Genomic DNA, 18,029 nt, shown 5'->3' with positions numbered 1-18,029 from the left:
ACACACACACACACACACACACACACACACACACACACACACACACACACACACACACACACACACACTGTGTCTGATACCTTCAGCTGTTGTCCACAGCCCATCTGACAAACCATAACATACCAAGGTTAAAACCCCAACATGTTAGAGAACAGCGGTCAGATATTTATGAATGAGTGGGTTTAGGATTGCTGCTTTAAAGGAATAGTTCAACATTTTGGGAAATACGCTTATTTGCGTCTACATCCATTCTCATGTTTGTATCCAAAGTATGGAGATTTCTTACTTTAGCATAACGGCTGAAAGCAGTGGAATACAGCAAGCCTAGCTAGCCTAGCCTTAAATTCAGAAATTTGAGAGAATTTGAGAGATATGTATCAGAACCAACCATCACTGTGTCCTCGATTCACCACATCAGGAGAAGGGCTGTGCTGTGAGCGGGAGCCAAAAGAGTCCAGACTGTCAAAAACAAAAGTAACAGATTAAAACACACATTACTGTTTAACATTAACCCCTTTAATACAGAGATCCCACAATACTGCTAAAAAAAAGCCTCCTCATTACACTGGCTTTGCTTTTTTATACTGAACCAAAGAAAGCCGTCATAATTCTGCCCCACTTAGATTGCATGATGTGCAACACAACAGCATTGCTGTCTAGTGTTTTTTTTTCCAGAAAGCATGAGCCTTTCCAGTCGCCTCTTTGTCAGCTCCGCAACACTTATGCAGAATTGTTTATTTTACAAATACTAGTGACTGACGCTGCTAGCCTTTTGGATGTAAAACACCAGAGTAAACACCAAGGAAAGGGTGGAGAAGATAATATTTCAACTCCCCAGTCTCCTGCTGACTCTGCTAGCCTGACCGTTTAAAGTTTTCAAATGTAAACATTAGTCAAACACAGAGGCGGGGTTGGGGACGGCTAGCAGCTAGGGCCTGTGGCTGAGGTCCTGAGTGCATGGATGGGCAGGACCATCTCTGTGTCCATCTCCATCTCTACATCGGAGGGGCTTTTGAGGCAAGTGTGGAGAAACTGAACGGTGACTGTTATTATCTGATTGGAATCCTGCTCTCCAGTGTGCGGAGGTCAGACAGTGAGCTGGGGTGTCCTTTCGCCGAGACTTGGCTGGACACGGTGCCATTCCATTTTTTTCTATGTGCCAATCTGACGGCCACAATGTGCTTAAGTTGACAGTACTGATGGAATAACTTGTCACTATATCTGACAAATGGAAGCGATTGATTGATTTATTGACTGATTTATTGACTGAATAATTGACGTGTGTCTTATACAGAAAGGGGAGGCAGAATAAAGGTGCAACATTACTGCCTTGAATAGGCTGTGTAAAAGGGGCTGTTGTAAATCAGTGTGTGTGTGTTTTGCATTAATGGGATTAGTTTTTAAATTTGTTGAAAATGTCAAACGCTGTATTTCATTTCTCATCAGCAATCTGAAATAGCCCTGGTGTGTGTGTCCACATATTTGTGTGTGTGTGTGTGTGTGTGTGTATGTGTGTGTGTGTCTGTGTGTTGACAGTCTCTCACCTGTCTAGGGAGTTGTCGCGAGTGTGTCGGGGTGGAGAGAGTGAATCACTCCTCTCAGAGTCCCAGCAGTCGTAGCCGCTGTCTCTAACGCTGCGCTTCTGTGAACTGTCGCCTCCTTCGTCACTCTCCTACAAACACACACACTAGTAAATATGCAGGAAGATGCTCACTTAAGATACAACACATGTGTTGAGAATTGTTTGATTGATTTTATTAGACCATTTCATTATAAGATATGATACAGCTTTGCACCATACTTTAAAAAAACAAAACAAAGTCAGGATAACATAATAACGCCCGGGGGCTTATTTCCATTATAGTCCTTTGGGGGGACAGCTGATCACATCACATCCATACATATCACATCAATCATCACATCTAATAATTAGATCCATCAAAACAATACAATACATAATAAAGTGGATTAATAAACTAGGCAAGAAATTGATTGAAAAAAAACACAAAGCCAGGTGTTCTTGTTATTTGAATACTCTTCCAATTATCCTATAGATAAAATGTGCAGAACCATTCTTTCATATCCTCTCTCACTTCCTGAAATAGGAGTAGTTGTGGTGTAACAAAAACAAAAATGTGTTTGTCTCCTGTCTCGTGTGTCTCTCCTGCCCCCTAACAAAGACAGGAAACTAACAAATCCATCCCCCGCATCTCCTCCACGATGCTATCTTTCTTTCTTTCTGTCTGTTAGCCCCCCCCCACACCCCTTGCTGCTCTGTCCTCTCCAGTGTGTTCACTCACCAACTTCATTTGAGCAAGAAGCCCTTCAAACTCCTTGAGGTTGAGAGTAGGGCCGCTGTAGGATGCGCAGCCACTGGCAGCCTTCCCAAGCCAGAACACTGTGTTCAGCACCTGAGAGACATAAATACAAGGGTTTGATGCATATTCAAAAATGCTAAACATGCTGACAAAGATAAATCAAGAAAAACAAAACAAAAGGCATTAATTACTTACATCTTTGAGTTTGCGGTTGCAGTCAGAGTCCCTGATAAGAGAGAGAGAGATGTGTTACTGTCATGTGATCCAACATTAAAATGGACATTAACAGGAATAAAAATCCACACACGCCTATTTACTTTAGGTTAGCTCGTATGGAAGTGTCTTGCAAGTCTCCAGGGTCAAACAGCTGGGAGCCCTTCAGGCCCAACTCCTCACAGCCCCGCAGGAAGACTGACAGGTTGTCCTAGAAGACAGACAGCAGGGGACCACACATTACTTTGACGAACAGACTGGTTTACAGAACTGAATGTCACACTGGAGAGTGTCCTCTTACCAGCCCGGCGATGGGGGTGGGCAGTCTGTTGATCTTCTTGACCAGCCCTGGTCTGATTGCACTCAGCAGCCTGAGAGGAGGAGGGGAGAAGCAGAGATTTATTGAGTCTTAGAGGAGTTTATGTATGTTGTTGCTCTTCAGACATCAGAAACTGAGTGGGGGTGATGTCAGAGGCTTACTCGCATAACAGGATGCCATTCTCCAATCCACTGCGGAAGTCCTTGTCTCCAAAGCTCTTCCCAGTTACAGCCTGGAGGACAGGAAGAGACAGATGTAATGGAGTTGAAATGGAACTATGGCTGCAACTAAGAATTATTTTATTAATTAGTCATCTGGAGGTTATTTTCTGTATAATCAACTAAGCTCATCAACTAGCATTTAGCATTTACAATGTTAATTAGAAGTCTCTAGAGCCCAGTGTAATGTCTTCAAATTGCTTGTTTTGCCTAATTAACAGTCCAAAATTGAAATATTGAATCCTCCAATCCTCAATTCATTTTTGTTCTAATAGAAACAGGAACCAAATTCCTAAAGAAGACAATGTAATATCCTCAACAGATCAATATAAAGTACAAAAGGGCTTGCAGTCCCTGGCAGAGAAACCTGCTGCTGCCCGGTTTACCCTTCCCCCAACACTTTTTGCTTCAGTAGAACCCAAATTAGAGTGACACCAAGTCAATAGACACACTGCTCAATGTCCTCATTCCATTTTCCCTGATTTAAATGCACCCAGTCAGAGCCTGAGAGTACGATAAGCTCAATCCTCTAACCTGTCTCCAATTTTTCAGTCCATCCCGTATAGGCAGAAGAGTAGGAGGAAGCCCACACAACCTACACATATGCACTGTTTTCTGAAACTGTTGTGTAACCAGCAGCCAAAGATCAATGGAAAAGAAGAGATTTGACTATTTAGACTTTTAATCCAGATTAGCCCTGATTAAGTAGCACAAACTGTTAACTTCAGGCACACACTCTCTCTGTCTATACTGCTCAAGTACTGTATAATGTATATGTATATATATATATATATATATCCCTTCACAGCCATCCACAAAAAACACTCTGAGAAAATGTGTCGATTGTTGTGTGTAATTCACCACAAAAAATAATCTGAGGTCAATTTGACAGCAAAATATTTTGCCCTTTTGCTTCCTTTAGTCTTGGTCTGCACTTTGTTCATGGTGATATTTATGATTTATGATTTCCTGCACGTGTACCACATGTATGAGAGGAACACACACACACACACACACACACATACACACACACACACAAACACAGATTGCATCCGCAGGTATGAAAACAGTATATTGTTTTATCGTTATGTAAGTGATGACCAGATGTTTCCCACTGCTATTGCTTTCTTTTTTTTTGTATTTTATCCTTTACACACTCAAACACACACACGCACACACACACACACACACACACACACACACACACACACACACACACACACAGCGGCTGGCATACACCATTTTGACTCCAGGTCTTTACACTTTACAGCATGGTCAGGGCAATTGTGTTTGTGTTTTGTGTAGGTAATGTGAGTGTGTGTGTGTGTGTGAGTGTGAGAGAGAGAGAGAGAGAGAGAGAGAGAGAGAGAGAGAGAGAGAGTGGGCAGTGGGTGGAGGTTGTTAACAATTGGTTATGTGTAAAATGCTAAAACTAAAATACAGCAATTTGACACAGTGACTGATGGGAGCATGCATGTTTTGGATGAAAAAGTCATGAACATTTAAGCAGATGAAAAAGGATTGTAATAAGTGTGTGTTAAAGAGAAAGAAAATGTATTTGTTTTAAGTGAGCGTTTGTGTCCGCCACAAAAACCAAGCCAAAGGCCTTCGGGGTATTTCAACACCAACATTGGTAATTTGACCCTCACTCGCTCTCAGTCGCCATGGTGGATTGCTTTGCTCAGTTTGCGTGAATGGCAGCAGCAGCTTTTCAAACCCTGAGGTGAGATTGTGTATGAGGGGCAGAGGAGAAGAAAAACTAGGCCAAAGTACTTTTATTTTACCAAATTTAAAAATATAGAAAGAATGTGAGACTGGAAAAATAGAAAGCAGGAGAGTAGAAAAATATGCAGTACATCAAGTTAGTGGTGTAATTTCTACTAAACACACATGTGCTGTAATGCATTAAAGCAACAACAGCCAGGATTTTGCAGGCCCACACTAAAATTGACAATAATACGGGACCCAAGTTGTGACTATTGCCTGAGACTCTAGTCAGAAATGAGTATGACATACATCAACTCCTTTCTGGTTTTGTAATACACAAGAATAATATATAAAATATGAAACATCAGAAAACAAGAAATAGAGTTAATAGAGTTGGAATTTAGGCAAACAAATTAAAAATCCTTTAACCGTGAAGCAAATGGTCAAACTGATAAGAGGACTGGTAAAATACCTTGAGAACGGGGCACCAGTATGATGCCCAGTCCACTGACGGAGGCTGCTGTTTTCATTTGTGATGTCGCAGGAGAATTGCCTTGTTATAGTGTTACCATGTGCTGTAGGCACTCTGCACACTAATGGCCTAATGTGGCATACAGAGAAGAAGATAATAATAATGTAATCTCTAGTTGTAATGCCAGCAGACTTATCGATCTATAAATCTTCATCACAGTAAAATAAATTAGCAGTAAAAGTACTGTAAAATGGGTGCCTGGATAGCTCAGTTGGTAGAGCAGGCCCCCATACATATAGAGGTTTACTCCTCAATGCAGCAGACCCAGGTTTGACTCTGACCTGCGGCCCTTTGCTGCATGTCATTCCCTCTTTCATGTCCTGTTAAATAAAGGCATAAAATGCCCAAAAAGTAATCTTTAAAAATAAAGTACAGTAAAATGGGATTCAAAAAGTTACATTGATATACCCTTATATTTCACTCTGCAGTGTACATATAAATGTATCCTACTTAACATACTTAAAGCTTTTATTGCTGTTATTATTACAGCTTTATTGTTTCGCATTGCAGATACAAAATACATTTAAGTGTAAAATGTACAACATTCTGTGAATTATTTCACTCAGTACTAATCAGTTTGCATGTAAATTTCAGAGTACTTTGCATCCTGAATGTAGTATAGTTTTTCACAACATTAACTAACGCTACTTGAAACATCTGCACAGTGCTAATCAGAGCCAGTCAATCATATATCATGATACTACATATACTGTTATAACTAACCTTTCTGCAAGTTGTGTGCAGCGTTCTAATGCTTTACAAAACATACTTAGTTTTGTCGGTGGCAAACTGTGACTATTCACAAAAACTTCAGAGACCACTGAGGAATGAAGGCCAACTTTGCCAACTGCAAATCTGTGTCATCATTATTATTTCTCATTCTTTCGTTGCGCTTGATGCATGGAAAATCCCATAAATCCATGCTCTCACACTCCTTCTCGTTCAGACACAGCTGGCTGTCTTTGACCATTGAAGTTAATCTGCCTAAGACAGACAACTGTGACATCTGGCATGCACACACACACACACACACACACACACACACACACACACACAAACACACACACACATACAAACACACACACACACACATTCTTTCATTTATTCCGGGTGACAGACCCTTCTTGCTATGTTGCTATGTATCGTATATGCCGGTGACAGCAGAGGCTAACTGCTGTCACTAAACTTAACTTTGTGTTTCTCTGAGCATGTGCAACAAGTTTAAAGCACCCTCCACTGTGTGTATCAGCTATGAGACCGTCTAATCCTGCCTTGTCTCCTCTATATTAACAGACAGGTCTTTCTGTGCCAGTCTAATTTCCTGCGTGGGTCATGTGGTGATATATATTCTACTGCTCTACTGCCCCCCTAGAAACAGTGACACCTGAGAGTCTGCCCATGTTATGTTTCCATAGTGACCAGTGTCACCAAACCGGGGCGTGTCTGAGGAGTAATAGCTGATCGGCATGTGAGTGTGTGTGTGTGTGTGTGTTACACTTAAACTGCATACTTTTACAGACATGGCAAACACACGTCCGCATGAATGCTGAATGGAGCGTAGGGCAGCATGGTTAACCCTGAATCATCCCCACCTGTGAGAGCGCATACACTAGAAATAGAGTAAGCCTGACCGGTCTGAAAATAACTTGAGAATTAGGGAGCAGAAGGCGACAAAGCAAGAGGAACACTGAGCAGACACGGCGGGAGAGATTAAGATTTAGGCCAGCATTCACCTAGACTACATTGTTTCTGATTAATACTTTTGAAGTGCAGAACAGAATGTGTTGGGTATAAAGAACTACCAATAATATGCTTGTTTTGTTAACGTTTTGAAGTCATTTTTGTACGCTTTGACTGACAGCAAGATGCATTTCAATTAAAGGATGTGATGAGGTCAACTCTACTGATTGACTTCGTAATTAGTTTGTTATCCCTAAGTGTAAAAGTAAAGACTCAAGTATATTGTGTTTCAGAACAATGAGGCTAAAAGAATAGCCTTTGCTTTTTTATGTAACAATTTAAATCCAAGCTATTTGTCCATTGATGGGCTAAGATGAAATAATGTATTTTGAAAACATTTTTAAATAAAAAAAATGTGGATGTCTTGTTTTATACTTTGCATTTACCACTAGTTATATTTTTTATTTTATATCTTGCAAATATTTGCATCAATGAATTGAAATTCTGCATACTGTAAAAAAAAATCTTTTGAAAAAAGATGGTTGTAATGTTACTTATCTGGAGCACAAGGAGCCTAAGATCACATGACCACCATGATGAAGGCAAGTTAGCCAAATTAATTGTGAAATAAAGCATTTGTTGAGGAAGAGTTGTGCACTGTGTTTAATTTTGATTAACAAGTATCAAAATGTGTAATTAAATGTCAAATCAGATTATAGTATCTTGTACACTTATTCTATGATAATTTATTTTCAGATCTAAATCATACCTTTCCGAATTTTAAAGTTCTTGTACAGTCAATCACTGATCCACAGAGATTTTTGCCATATTTTGTTAAAGGTACCATACAATAACCAGTTCTAACCATCAGTGAGTGAAAAAGTATGCTCAATATTACAAAGCACGGTCCTGTTTTAAAATTTTAAGATTAAAAGAAGGGGCTCTATGTCTTTGAGATGTCTGAGAATTATTAAAAGCCTAGCTGATAACTTCAACCTTTTATACTGGAATAAATATATATATTTAAAAAAAAAAAGGATGGTGATTGAGAAGGACAAAAGGATGAGATGTGAGAGTAAGAGCCATGCAACATCAACAACATGCATGATATAATCTTGGTGGAATATTGGACTGTGCATATTTATATCTTTAAAGCTATCCAAATAGGCCAGATTTTCATTACGCTGATCATTTCAATTTCCTTGTACTGTATTTGGGACATTTACAGATCTGAACTTGGTGAATGGGAGAAGAATGATCTACTTCTGGGATGCAGCCCCAGGCAAACCATTTAACTTTGACAGACAGACAGACAGACAGACAGACAGTCTGAATCTCTAGTTGCCAGCCCTCAACGGTGGATGCACATGTCTACTGGTTGGGACCATATGGTCGGGACCAGTTCAGCCAAAAATGTGATTATTCCTTATGTTAAAATATTTTATTTAATATTGTTTCCTGACCCTTAAATTGGAAACCATTATGATAAACATTAGCATTTTTTAAACTGCTTTAATGTTTAATCTCAAACTGGATTTCAGTTTTATCTGTATGGTCCATCAACATCCCATTAAAAATGGCTACTGTAGTGAGTTGTTGGCTGTTGAACATTCTTACAATTCAACTTTACCTTAGTAAAGAAATGGTTATTTTATATGTTTGTTTGTTCCATTTTGCCTGTTTTAAACTGCCTTTCATTTAACTCATCTCTAATAATGACCACAATGAAAATAAACTTAACTGGGGTTTATCCACGACCCTTCTAATTTTATGTCAGGACTGAGTGTATACAGTCTTGTATTTACCTTCAGATTTGACAGAGAGATATCCCTCTTCTTCTTCTTCTCTATCACAGCCTGCAGTAAACGGGCTTGTGTGTATGACAAGCAGAACCGACTGTGGGAGTCCTATGAAAACACAGCTGAGGTGTGAAGTTTAAGCCAAAACTTTTACATAAATGTTCATTTGGTTGTAATTCCAAGACTTCCTTTCCAGTAGACCCTTATGAGATTTTAGTTGGCAGGTAGCTGTGCTTAAGCGGGGACTGCAGAAAATAGGTCATAGGCCTAACTCAGCTCCACGGGCAAAATTATGATTCACCACTCAGGCTTATAGAGAGAGGCGTTTTTTATCCGAGCAGATGATGGTAGAAACGATGCAGCAAACCACACATGATAATCTCATCCGATGCGATCAACGTTTGGTGGCCTACCGTACAGCATTTCATGCGTGAATGCTGGCCCGGTTCCATTACCATGGCAACCGGAATCCCCTCGCGTGTGAAGAAGGGGGCGTTTCACCGTCCAGCAAGTAAAAAACATGGTCGATCCTTTACAACTGAGGGATTTACTTTTTATATCTGTTATTTATTTTCTAGCTTGGTCGGCGTTAAAGTCCCCACTGTGTTGGTGTATGTGTCAATTAACATTAGGGGACACACGTGTGAAAACTTGAGACACATTTGTCCACGCAGAGCCGTTGTCCCACACGGTAACCCGACACTGTACCGTACCCACAACAGGTGACGGTGCACCGGTGCCGTGGGCTATGTATTTATATCCCCCAGTATGGCCCGTTTCTGTCCCCGTTGTGCTGGAGCAGCAGGCCCCTGAGCCTCCCTGAGCGGTCACTTCACTTACCTCTATCCATTTCTGTGCCTCCAGACAGGCTGGTTCTGGATGGTTCGGCACCGAATGTTCCGGCTCGTCCTGCGGCGAAGCATTCGGGACACCTCGACCTGCTGCGGGGCTAGCCATCTCCGGGCAGGCCGTTTGACTAGGACCAGATAGTGATATGTGGAAAGATGAGTTGGTGGTGCTCCCCTCCCCGCTCTGTCAGTCCGTTATCCTCCTCCTCGCTTTCTATCGTCTAACGTTACACCCCGCAACTTCACGCACCAGTCAGTCCGTCGGGTAGCTCTCTTGTGCTCCCCACGAGTCCTGCTCAAACAGCGGCAAGGAGATGGCGAAAAAGAGCTTGTCGCGACCCCGACACTGCAACACGAGCCAGGCGCTAAAAATAATGATTCTTGTACGCAGCCGAACTGCGCGAGGCTGCTGCCGAGCATTTTAAACACGTGAACGCGCATGCAGGAATCTATGCGGGGGAGGTCGAGAGAGATTGGAGAGGGAGAGAGAGAGATATGGGGTCCTATTGCAGATGATGTCCCGTTTTTTCACAGTTCTCCTGCGTCAGCTGCATGTGGCTTTTTAAGTCTACGTGAGCAATAGAAAAAACTTTAAAAATTGAGAAAGAAATTAAGCAGTAACATGTCAAAAAGTAGAGCTTTAAAGGGTTCAGTAGTCTGTTTCAGTCCTGAAAGACTGAGATATACAGTAGGCTACTTATCACAGGGACCAAAATACCTTACATAATCTTTCCACAATGCACCGATAAGTCTGAATTATTTAATTTTTCAACATTTTATTTGTGCAGTTCGTTATTCAATTAATTGTCCACGGGGCAGTAAGCATCTAACTTGGGGCCCTCAGACTCTCAAGGGCCTTTGTTAATTTGATTAATTGCAAAATAGTTTAAATACAGACCATAGATTGAAATTTCAAGGTGCCCTGTATCAAAATGTAGTTTCCATCCTTTATTTCAATTGATATGGTACTTACTGTAAATGGTGCTTATTCTTAAATATGTTGGGTTTAATCAAATTACCACAAACAAACACTTAATAAACCTATGCAAAATATAATGATGCACAGAGTGTGTGCTCTGTACCAGACGGGTATTTAAAGGGAACACAAAACTTAAAATGTTTAAACTTTAACTAGTCAAATTTAAAATACAGTCCAAACAATATGTTCAAATTGCACGTTCATTGTATAATGTTAACACCCCTCACTCCTAAAGCCCTGCCTATAAGTGGGTAGAGGCAAGTATGTCCCAATTAAAAAAAATAAAAGACTCTAGAAAGGTTTTCTCAGTTATTAAGTCTTTGAGTAAAACTTACAAAAATAAATAAATCAATACCCCATAAACTCTTACAAACTGAATTTCACACACTGACCAAACCATAACTTGGCATTACTTGTCATCAGTAATGCAAGTAATCAGTGCTTCTGATCAGTTGTGTTTATAGCTTCTGCCCTTTGAAAGTAACATTTTCAAACAGCAGGTCAAACTTTTAATTTCTGAGCATGACACTTTACATTATCACATGAATGATAAATAGGGGAAAGTTGTGCTATATTTCCTACCACACCCCTTTAACATATAGGTATTGGCCTTTTTTATTTGAATAAGAGTACTTTTTCCACAATGGCTTGGTCTTTACAACAAGAGAGTCCTGCTATGCAGGTCCATAATACTGTATATCACACTGTGGCTGCTATTTTGCAACATGGAGAAAGGTCTTGTGACTGTATCCACACTGATGAGATGACGGACCAGACAATCAACTCTTCAGTCATCCTCCTCCTGTTTTATCCCTTTACAGCTGAACTCTAGCCAAGAATAACCAGGATGAACCTCATGCTGTGAGGGCTGTAGGACATTAACCACTTCATCACCTCATGTGACAGAAGTATGAATGTGTGTAGGCTAAAGTGTAGATTGGTGACTGGGGGAAGTCAAGTAAGGGCTACAGATTACTGGGTTTAAGCAAGAGCTAGAAACACACCTGGAGACACATGAGTCTAACGGTTGCTTTATTGAATTCCCAAAGCTGCATCACCAACAGAACTACAGCAACATATTTGGAAAGTGCAGAAAGGTAAACAATTTGTGCACAGCCTAGACAAAAAGTACTATTCCCCTGCACAACAACAACCCAACGTAGAGCAGCACTTAATTTTTTTAATATTTTGTGTTAAACTTGCACACCAACAGTGTAGACTATTTGTGGATTAACTTAAAAAAAATTCAAATAAAAGTAAAAACATAATTCAAAAAAATGTATTTCTTAAAAATAATAAGAAAAAAAAAAAAAAAAAAAACACACACACCACACACACGTATACTGAAATCCACCACTGCCATTTTGTACTATAAACTCAAACGTCTCAAAGAAAACCTGTCTTTCAGAGCAACGTCACCACTCAAAAAGTTCCACGCATTCCAAGAACAGTAGTTAAATTATGTCAGATCCTTATAATCTCAACCACAAAGCGACTAAAAGACTTTAGAGAAACAGGCCACACGTTTCTCTATACAAGTTGTTTGCCTTTTCCTTTTATCTATTGGCACGAACCGGCATTTAAGCATCAGTTTCTAAGTTTGAAACAGATGCACCAATGATTACAAAACAAGTTGCAAAAGGACAAATACACATGTGCACACAAGCAGTGGTGAGATCAGACCTTATGTTTTACAATTCCCATTGCTAAATTATATAACAAAAAAAAAATAAAAAAGGTTTGGACAAGCTTGATTTGGAAAACAGTAAGTGTCAGCAAATCCAAAGGATTTGATAGCGTGTTTGTGTACATGTGCTTAAAAAGGCTTTGTTCATGAGATGAAAGTACAGTATGTGGCATCCACATGTGCGTTATAGTGCATAGTGTCTGCAGATGTATGTGTTTGCAGGTTGTACTGGGTGCCTGCTGATTGTTTGCCATGTGAATGCTTCAGGACACTTTGGTTGTGTGTCCTAATGAATATCTAAGTTTGGCAAAGAGCCACAGCAGAGAAACGGACCTCGCCTTGCTCTCTTTCCATGAATCCACGGCACAATTTGGATGCATCCTGGGCATGTATGAAAAGGAGAGAGAGAGAGGAGAAAAAATAAAAAATAAAATGAAGTTTAGTCTTAAGTAAAATTTGCATGTTATTTGTTAAAATTTACTTTTACTAAAATTTCACTGAGTTACTTTTGCGCCAATGCGCATAAACTAGAAATACTGCACTTCATCTAAGGTTACTAGGAACTGAGAAAAGTTGAAGGAATTTTTGGTACATTTTACCACATGTATTCTTATTCCCCCCGTAGGGCTTGGAAATATCACTAAAATATGAATACTGTAATATGAGGGTTAATGTAATGACATCCTCATATAGCTCATAGTTGAAATGTCATGTGTATCTACCGAAACACCAAAACAGTATTGTTACATTTCATTTGTAGTCAATACTATATCAATATGTAACATTTGGTCAAACTTGATTACATTGTGTTTGACAATATTGCCCACCCATATAGTAGAACTGTGGATGCAGGTCTACTTTTAGAGAGTTTCCTTTACATGAGATCCAAGAAATCACAACACAGTTTGTTGCAATTTGATCACTAATGCATGTAGTGCCCTCTTGTGGTAGTTTAACGTGACAATCTAAGACTTCAGAGACATGACCCAGTGACTTCTGTGGCACATGAACAAATTGTGACTAAAAGCACTTCCTTTTCCAAATTTTATCAGTCAAAATGCTTTTACAGGTTTACTTATTTAGCCAATATTTAACAAACAGACCTAACTTATAAGGCTTGAGGAGTGGCAGTTTCCTAAATTACAAGTATACTTACATTTAGACATGATATTTAATTTGCATGTAATCATGTTTCAAACTTTACCAGCCATCTTTATAGTTACCGTTTATGAGATATTTATGTGCGTGCATTAGCCAGGCTTATTGATTGAATCAAGACATTTGGGAACCGCCACTCCCTATTCCAGTTTAATACCATGATCCATCACAGACCACATCCATTAAAAAAAAAAAAAAAAAAAAAAATTACAATTATATTTTAACATATCCAGAATGAACACAAATTGATAATGGATATGGTTTTACCTACCATTATGAAGGACTCATCTTTAGTAGCTCCGTGTTTCACTGGTCCATCCATTCTTCCATCTTAAAAACACAGAAGATAGTTAGGAATCCACAACGTGAAAACACACATGTACATAATTCAAGGGACATAAGTTGACACTTACCAAATTCATAAAGTTGTCCATTCACATTGACAAAGGCAATAAAGTGGAAGTTGACTTTGTCCGCTTCCAGCTGTAAAAGTTGACAGTAAATATTGTGATACAAAATGGCTTTAGAAAAGACAAGCAACCTGGTATTTAGTCAATGTGAATCAGTGTAACTCTAAGGTTTATCATTAAAGTGTGTGGCGATACATTGCAGACTGGGCTCCATAGAAATGAATCCAATGAGGGTCACATGTTGAACTACGCATATCTACTTTCTGAAAGGAATATAAGATGTAATCCATAAGCAATTGATATTGTGGTTAAGTATCTTACCCTACATTGGCCCTGCACCGCTACCTCATTGTGAGCCTCACAGATTGCCTGGAGAAGAAATATTCAGAACATGTCAGTTTAACACTGCTGAAACAGTCAACACTTAAAAAAAATTTTTAAATAAAAAATCCACATGTGGAGATCTTTCTAAAAAGATCTAACTGCAAATTAGTTGTGACCAACTGTTTTAAATAAAAAGAAAAAAACATGAGGTTTTAAAGACACATGTTCCTAATTACATGTTGTAATATACAAGATTTGTTAGCAGCTATCAAAGAATTTTGAGTGACAGATTAAGCAGTGTCCGGCGCTCCCAGGTGGATAAAACTTAAATATGTACAGCAGGGTGTGCATTACTGGCAGACATTTCAGAAATTAGCTTCAGCAGCTTCAACAGTATGTAGGTTTAGCTTACCTGGTTTTTCTCCAGATGTTTGGCACGGTCATCAGCAGACATGTTTGCAGTCTCATCTAGAAACTTCTTCAGGGCAGAGTCACTATCTAAACAGACCAGCCCAAAACAGCTCGGAGTTAAATCAAACCAAATGCCATTCATTCACATTAAAATATTTCAAATCCCAACTTGCCACACCAAATAACAGTGTTGTCATTCAGGCCATTTATAAAAAAAATTAATACATCCATTTTAAAAATACACCTCATCCTGCTGCCCAGCAAATACTTCAGTATAACAGTCTGCCTTTTTTCTTAAGACATATTAGAGAACTAACACCTGGATCGGTGAATGACTGGGCAGTGAAAGTAGGGGCTGCTCCATAAGTCTATGAAACACTCAATATGGTGGCCTCATTTTTCAACACATTAGCGTGTCAATTCTATAGGTCCGAGTTCACATTTCTGGTTTACACATGTTCATAACACACCTAATACACCTGGTGCGCGTACAGCATGTTCCATACACAGAAAAGAAACTAACAGTAATGAAAGAAAGATAATTCTGCACTTTGAAAAGAAACGGCCGAGTCATTGGTACGGACCAAAATGTGTGCTTAGCCTATTTTAGATTATATCTAGTTTCAAATAGAAGCAGTGTCATTTTAGTCACCTGAAGTAGAAAGTATTAAGACATCGTCTCCATTTATCTGTTTGCCTTATGCTCCTTTTATAACTTTTGTAATATTAATATTGTACTTATTATGGTACCTGTGCTTATTTATTTGCACTCACCAAAAGTCAATTTGCTCTTGTTGTTGGCCACAGCATGCAGCAGGGCGATGGTGCCACAGGAATTGACTGCCGTCTGCTTCAAGAAATAAACCTCAGAGCCTCCTGCAACCTTGTCTGCCTGCTGCTGTCTAAAAGACTCATGCTGCAATAAACACAGACAGAGCATGTCATGTCATCTGTCCATGTAAACACGTGTGGGTCAAGATCAAAATAGGAAACAGCAATCAACAGAATAGAGATGTTGGAAATATGTTATTTGTGTCATTTATGAAGCAAATAAAATATGTAATTCTAGCTTTTCCAATGAAAGGATTTTCTCCTTTCTATTCATATTATTGTACATTTTGAACCACTGATCAGAAGAAACGAGGCATTTGTAAACATAAATTTGACCTCTGGGAAACGGATTCAATTTTTCACAATTATGTAACATTTTGTAGACCAACTGATATTTGATTGAATGAACACAGTTAATAGTTAAATTCTTAGTTTTATGTATTTTGGCTGTTGACCATTGGGATGTGGTCTGGCTCTCATTAACAATACAAGCATATCTGAAAATTATTTCTGTAAGTTGTCTAGGTTTGACAGGATAACTCTAATTGAGAAAAAAAAAAAAAAAGGTAATCTGCATCCGCTGATTTATTTCCTCGCTATCATCCCCGTCTCCCCCTGTACCCATCACATATAATAGATCTTTCTCCCTCTCCATCCATGCCCTCCCAACACCGACGTTTCACCCCACCCAAGACAGCCTTGTATCAGCTGATCACCCCACCCAAGACAGCCTTGTATCACAGGATCAAAACACCCATGCCTTCCAGGAAGTAGTCTCCACCACCACGCCTTTATTACCTGTTGTGTCAGTGGGAAGAGCAGCATTAAGGCACAGCATGGTTTCGGCACGGCGGACAGTTGCTCACTCTCCAGCCCCAGCACATCAACGAAGCGCCAGTTTCCACCCACGCCTAGCTTGCTCATCATCTAAAACACACACAGCCAGGAAAATGAACAAAACACGATTACTTAAAGTGATGTGAAACAGCTGTGGTTTCAGAGGAGACTTCTATATATGATCACGATGAGGGTGTTCAAAGATGCTGCGTGTTGTTGGTCCAGTCAGACCACACCCTTTAGCCTAGACACTGGGGACAGCGCTGGGGATGATGCTGACGCTCATTAAAACCCAAATACATCCTTCTCCTGTTTGTTGTCGCATCTCCCTTCGATATAATTAACTAGCTAACGTTAACGCTACGACTTTTACATGTCTACAGTTCACAATAGCACTATACTCTTTGTATTAATGGCGTGGTTGTGAAGTGGTGGTGTTTTAACGGCCGTCTCAGTAATTGTTTAATTGTCCTACAAACTAATGTAGCTAACGCTAGCTACTGTAAAACTTACCTGACAGTTGAATCAACGGTTACCAATACGGCGACGCTGCTCAACGTTAAACTTAGCTAGCTAACCGTTTGTTACTCACCTTGTTCAGCATCTGAAATCACATAAACAGAGACCACATGTCAGTTAGTTGTCGGTGAAAACGTTTACGGTGTTAAAAAATTGGTAAACCACAGTTATTTCGCCCACCTCGGGGTTGATCTCCATTGGTGTCCACTCCATGTTTGCACTGTTTCGGTGTGACTCTGCAAAGTGTGCCTACTTGCCGTGCTTGTTCCTGCAGCTGTCAACTGAAGTTACCGAGCGAACCCGTACTTTATGCTGCCGGTCATACCACTTACCGACAGACAGGGGGGTGAGATCAGATCAAAACAAAACACCGGTTGTATACTTAGTCTAATTAGTCTCCTGATAAATAGAGTGTTTTTTAACGTTGTTTTTTTGCTACACATTTAGCCATGTAGTGATATCTTAGTAAGATTTATGTCCATATTATATAAATGTGTAAGACAAATCACACCGCTAGATGCTAGATCACTCTACTAAATTCAGGATCTTTCTAGAAAGAGAAGTGTGACGTTTTGGTCGCGGAAGAGTCCATGCTACCTATCAACTATGGTTCTGACCTTACAGTCTATGGTTCTGGCTAATTAGTTGAATGATGGACCTCTGGACCCCCAGTGTTCTATTTTCTGTTCATGATTTTGTTCTTTTGTTGCTAATTTGCCTACAGGTCTTCTGTTTATTCCATTAAAATTGGCGTGGTTGATGCAGCTGGTAATGTAAAGCACTCGTACAAGAGCTGGCTGTGAAAGATTTCATTTACCTGCCAGGAAAGGATTAAATAGAAGAGGATGAGGGCCACATGTTAAAAAATGAATTTAAGTCTTGAGTTTAGTCATAATTCTGAGAATAAAGTAATAATTCTGAGATTTTTCTCCGATGGGGGATTTTTTTTCTCAGACTTCAATCTCAGAATTATAGGATTAAAGTCAGATTTCAGAATTCTGACTTTAATTTAAAATTCTGACTTTGAAGTCAGAACTCAAATAATAGTTTTCACGTGCCGCTGATCCTCTTCCATAGGTATAGGCCTACAACAGCAACTGGCAAAGCTTTCAGTTATTATTGTAGGGCTAATTCTTGAGCCTCTTATGTGGCTGTGTTTAATGTACCATTGACCACTTTGAAAAGAAAGTGAATCATGTGTAAAAAATAAATAAATAAAAAGAACTAACTGAAATAACT

General features: G+C 39.5%; 2 protein-coding genes across 7 annotated transcripts in view; both read right to left on the bottom strand.

Annotated features, from left to right (window-relative positions):
* LOC117934884 (LIM and calponin homology domains-containing protein 1-like) overlaps window positions 1-10,065 on the bottom strand; it is a 27,400-nt gene extending 17,335 nt beyond the window's left edge. For 3 of the 6 annotated variants that reach the window (XM_034856931.1, XM_034856935.1, XM_034856932.1), the window contains exons 1-8: window positions 9,627-10,065; window positions 3,012-3,082; window positions 2,833-2,902; window positions 2,636-2,742; window positions 2,514-2,544; window positions 2,301-2,411; window positions 1,545-1,672; window positions 389-459 (exon numbers count right to left, since the gene is read on the bottom strand). In XM_034856931.1, the coding sequence (XP_034712822.1) occupies window positions 389-459; window positions 1,545-1,672; window positions 2,301-2,411; window positions 2,514-2,544; window positions 2,636-2,742; window positions 2,833-2,902; window positions 3,012-3,082; window positions 9,627-9,743 (706 nt within the window). In that variant the 5' untranslated portion in view covers window positions 9,744-10,065. The remainder of the gene's footprint in view (window positions 1-388; window positions 460-1,544; window positions 1,673-2,300; window positions 2,412-2,513; window positions 2,545-2,635; window positions 2,743-2,832; window positions 2,903-3,011; window positions 3,083-9,626) is intronic. The other 3 variants (XM_034856940.1, XM_034856950.1, XM_034856933.1) reach the window with 1 other exon arrangement.
* Window positions 10,066-12,167: 2,102 nt separating this feature from the next.
* On the bottom strand, window positions 12,168-17,122 carry uchl1 (ubiquitin carboxyl-terminal esterase L1 (ubiquitin thiolesterase)). The gene is made up of 9 exons (XM_034857091.1): window positions 16,971-17,122; window positions 16,864-16,875; window positions 16,233-16,361; window positions 15,378-15,519; window positions 14,605-14,690; window positions 14,190-14,237; window positions 13,872-13,941; window positions 13,730-13,788; window positions 12,168-12,681 (listed from the first exon to the last, which is right to left on the bottom strand). The coding sequence occupies exons 1-9, from the start codon at window positions 17,001-17,003 to the stop codon at window positions 12,598-12,600; spliced, it is 663 nt and encodes a 220-aa protein (XP_034712982.1). The 5' UTR covers window positions 17,004-17,122; the 3' UTR covers window positions 12,168-12,597.
* Window positions 17,123-18,029: the final 907 nt, after the last annotated feature.

The sequence above is a fragment of the Etheostoma cragini genome, chromosome 2 (genome assembly GCF_013103735.1).
Source record: "Etheostoma cragini isolate CJK2018 chromosome 2, CSU_Ecrag_1.0, whole genome shotgun sequence".
Lineage (NCBI taxonomy): Eukaryota > Metazoa > Chordata > Actinopteri > Perciformes > Percidae > Etheostoma > Etheostoma cragini.
This window is presented reverse-complemented; position numbering and strand designations above follow the sequence as displayed.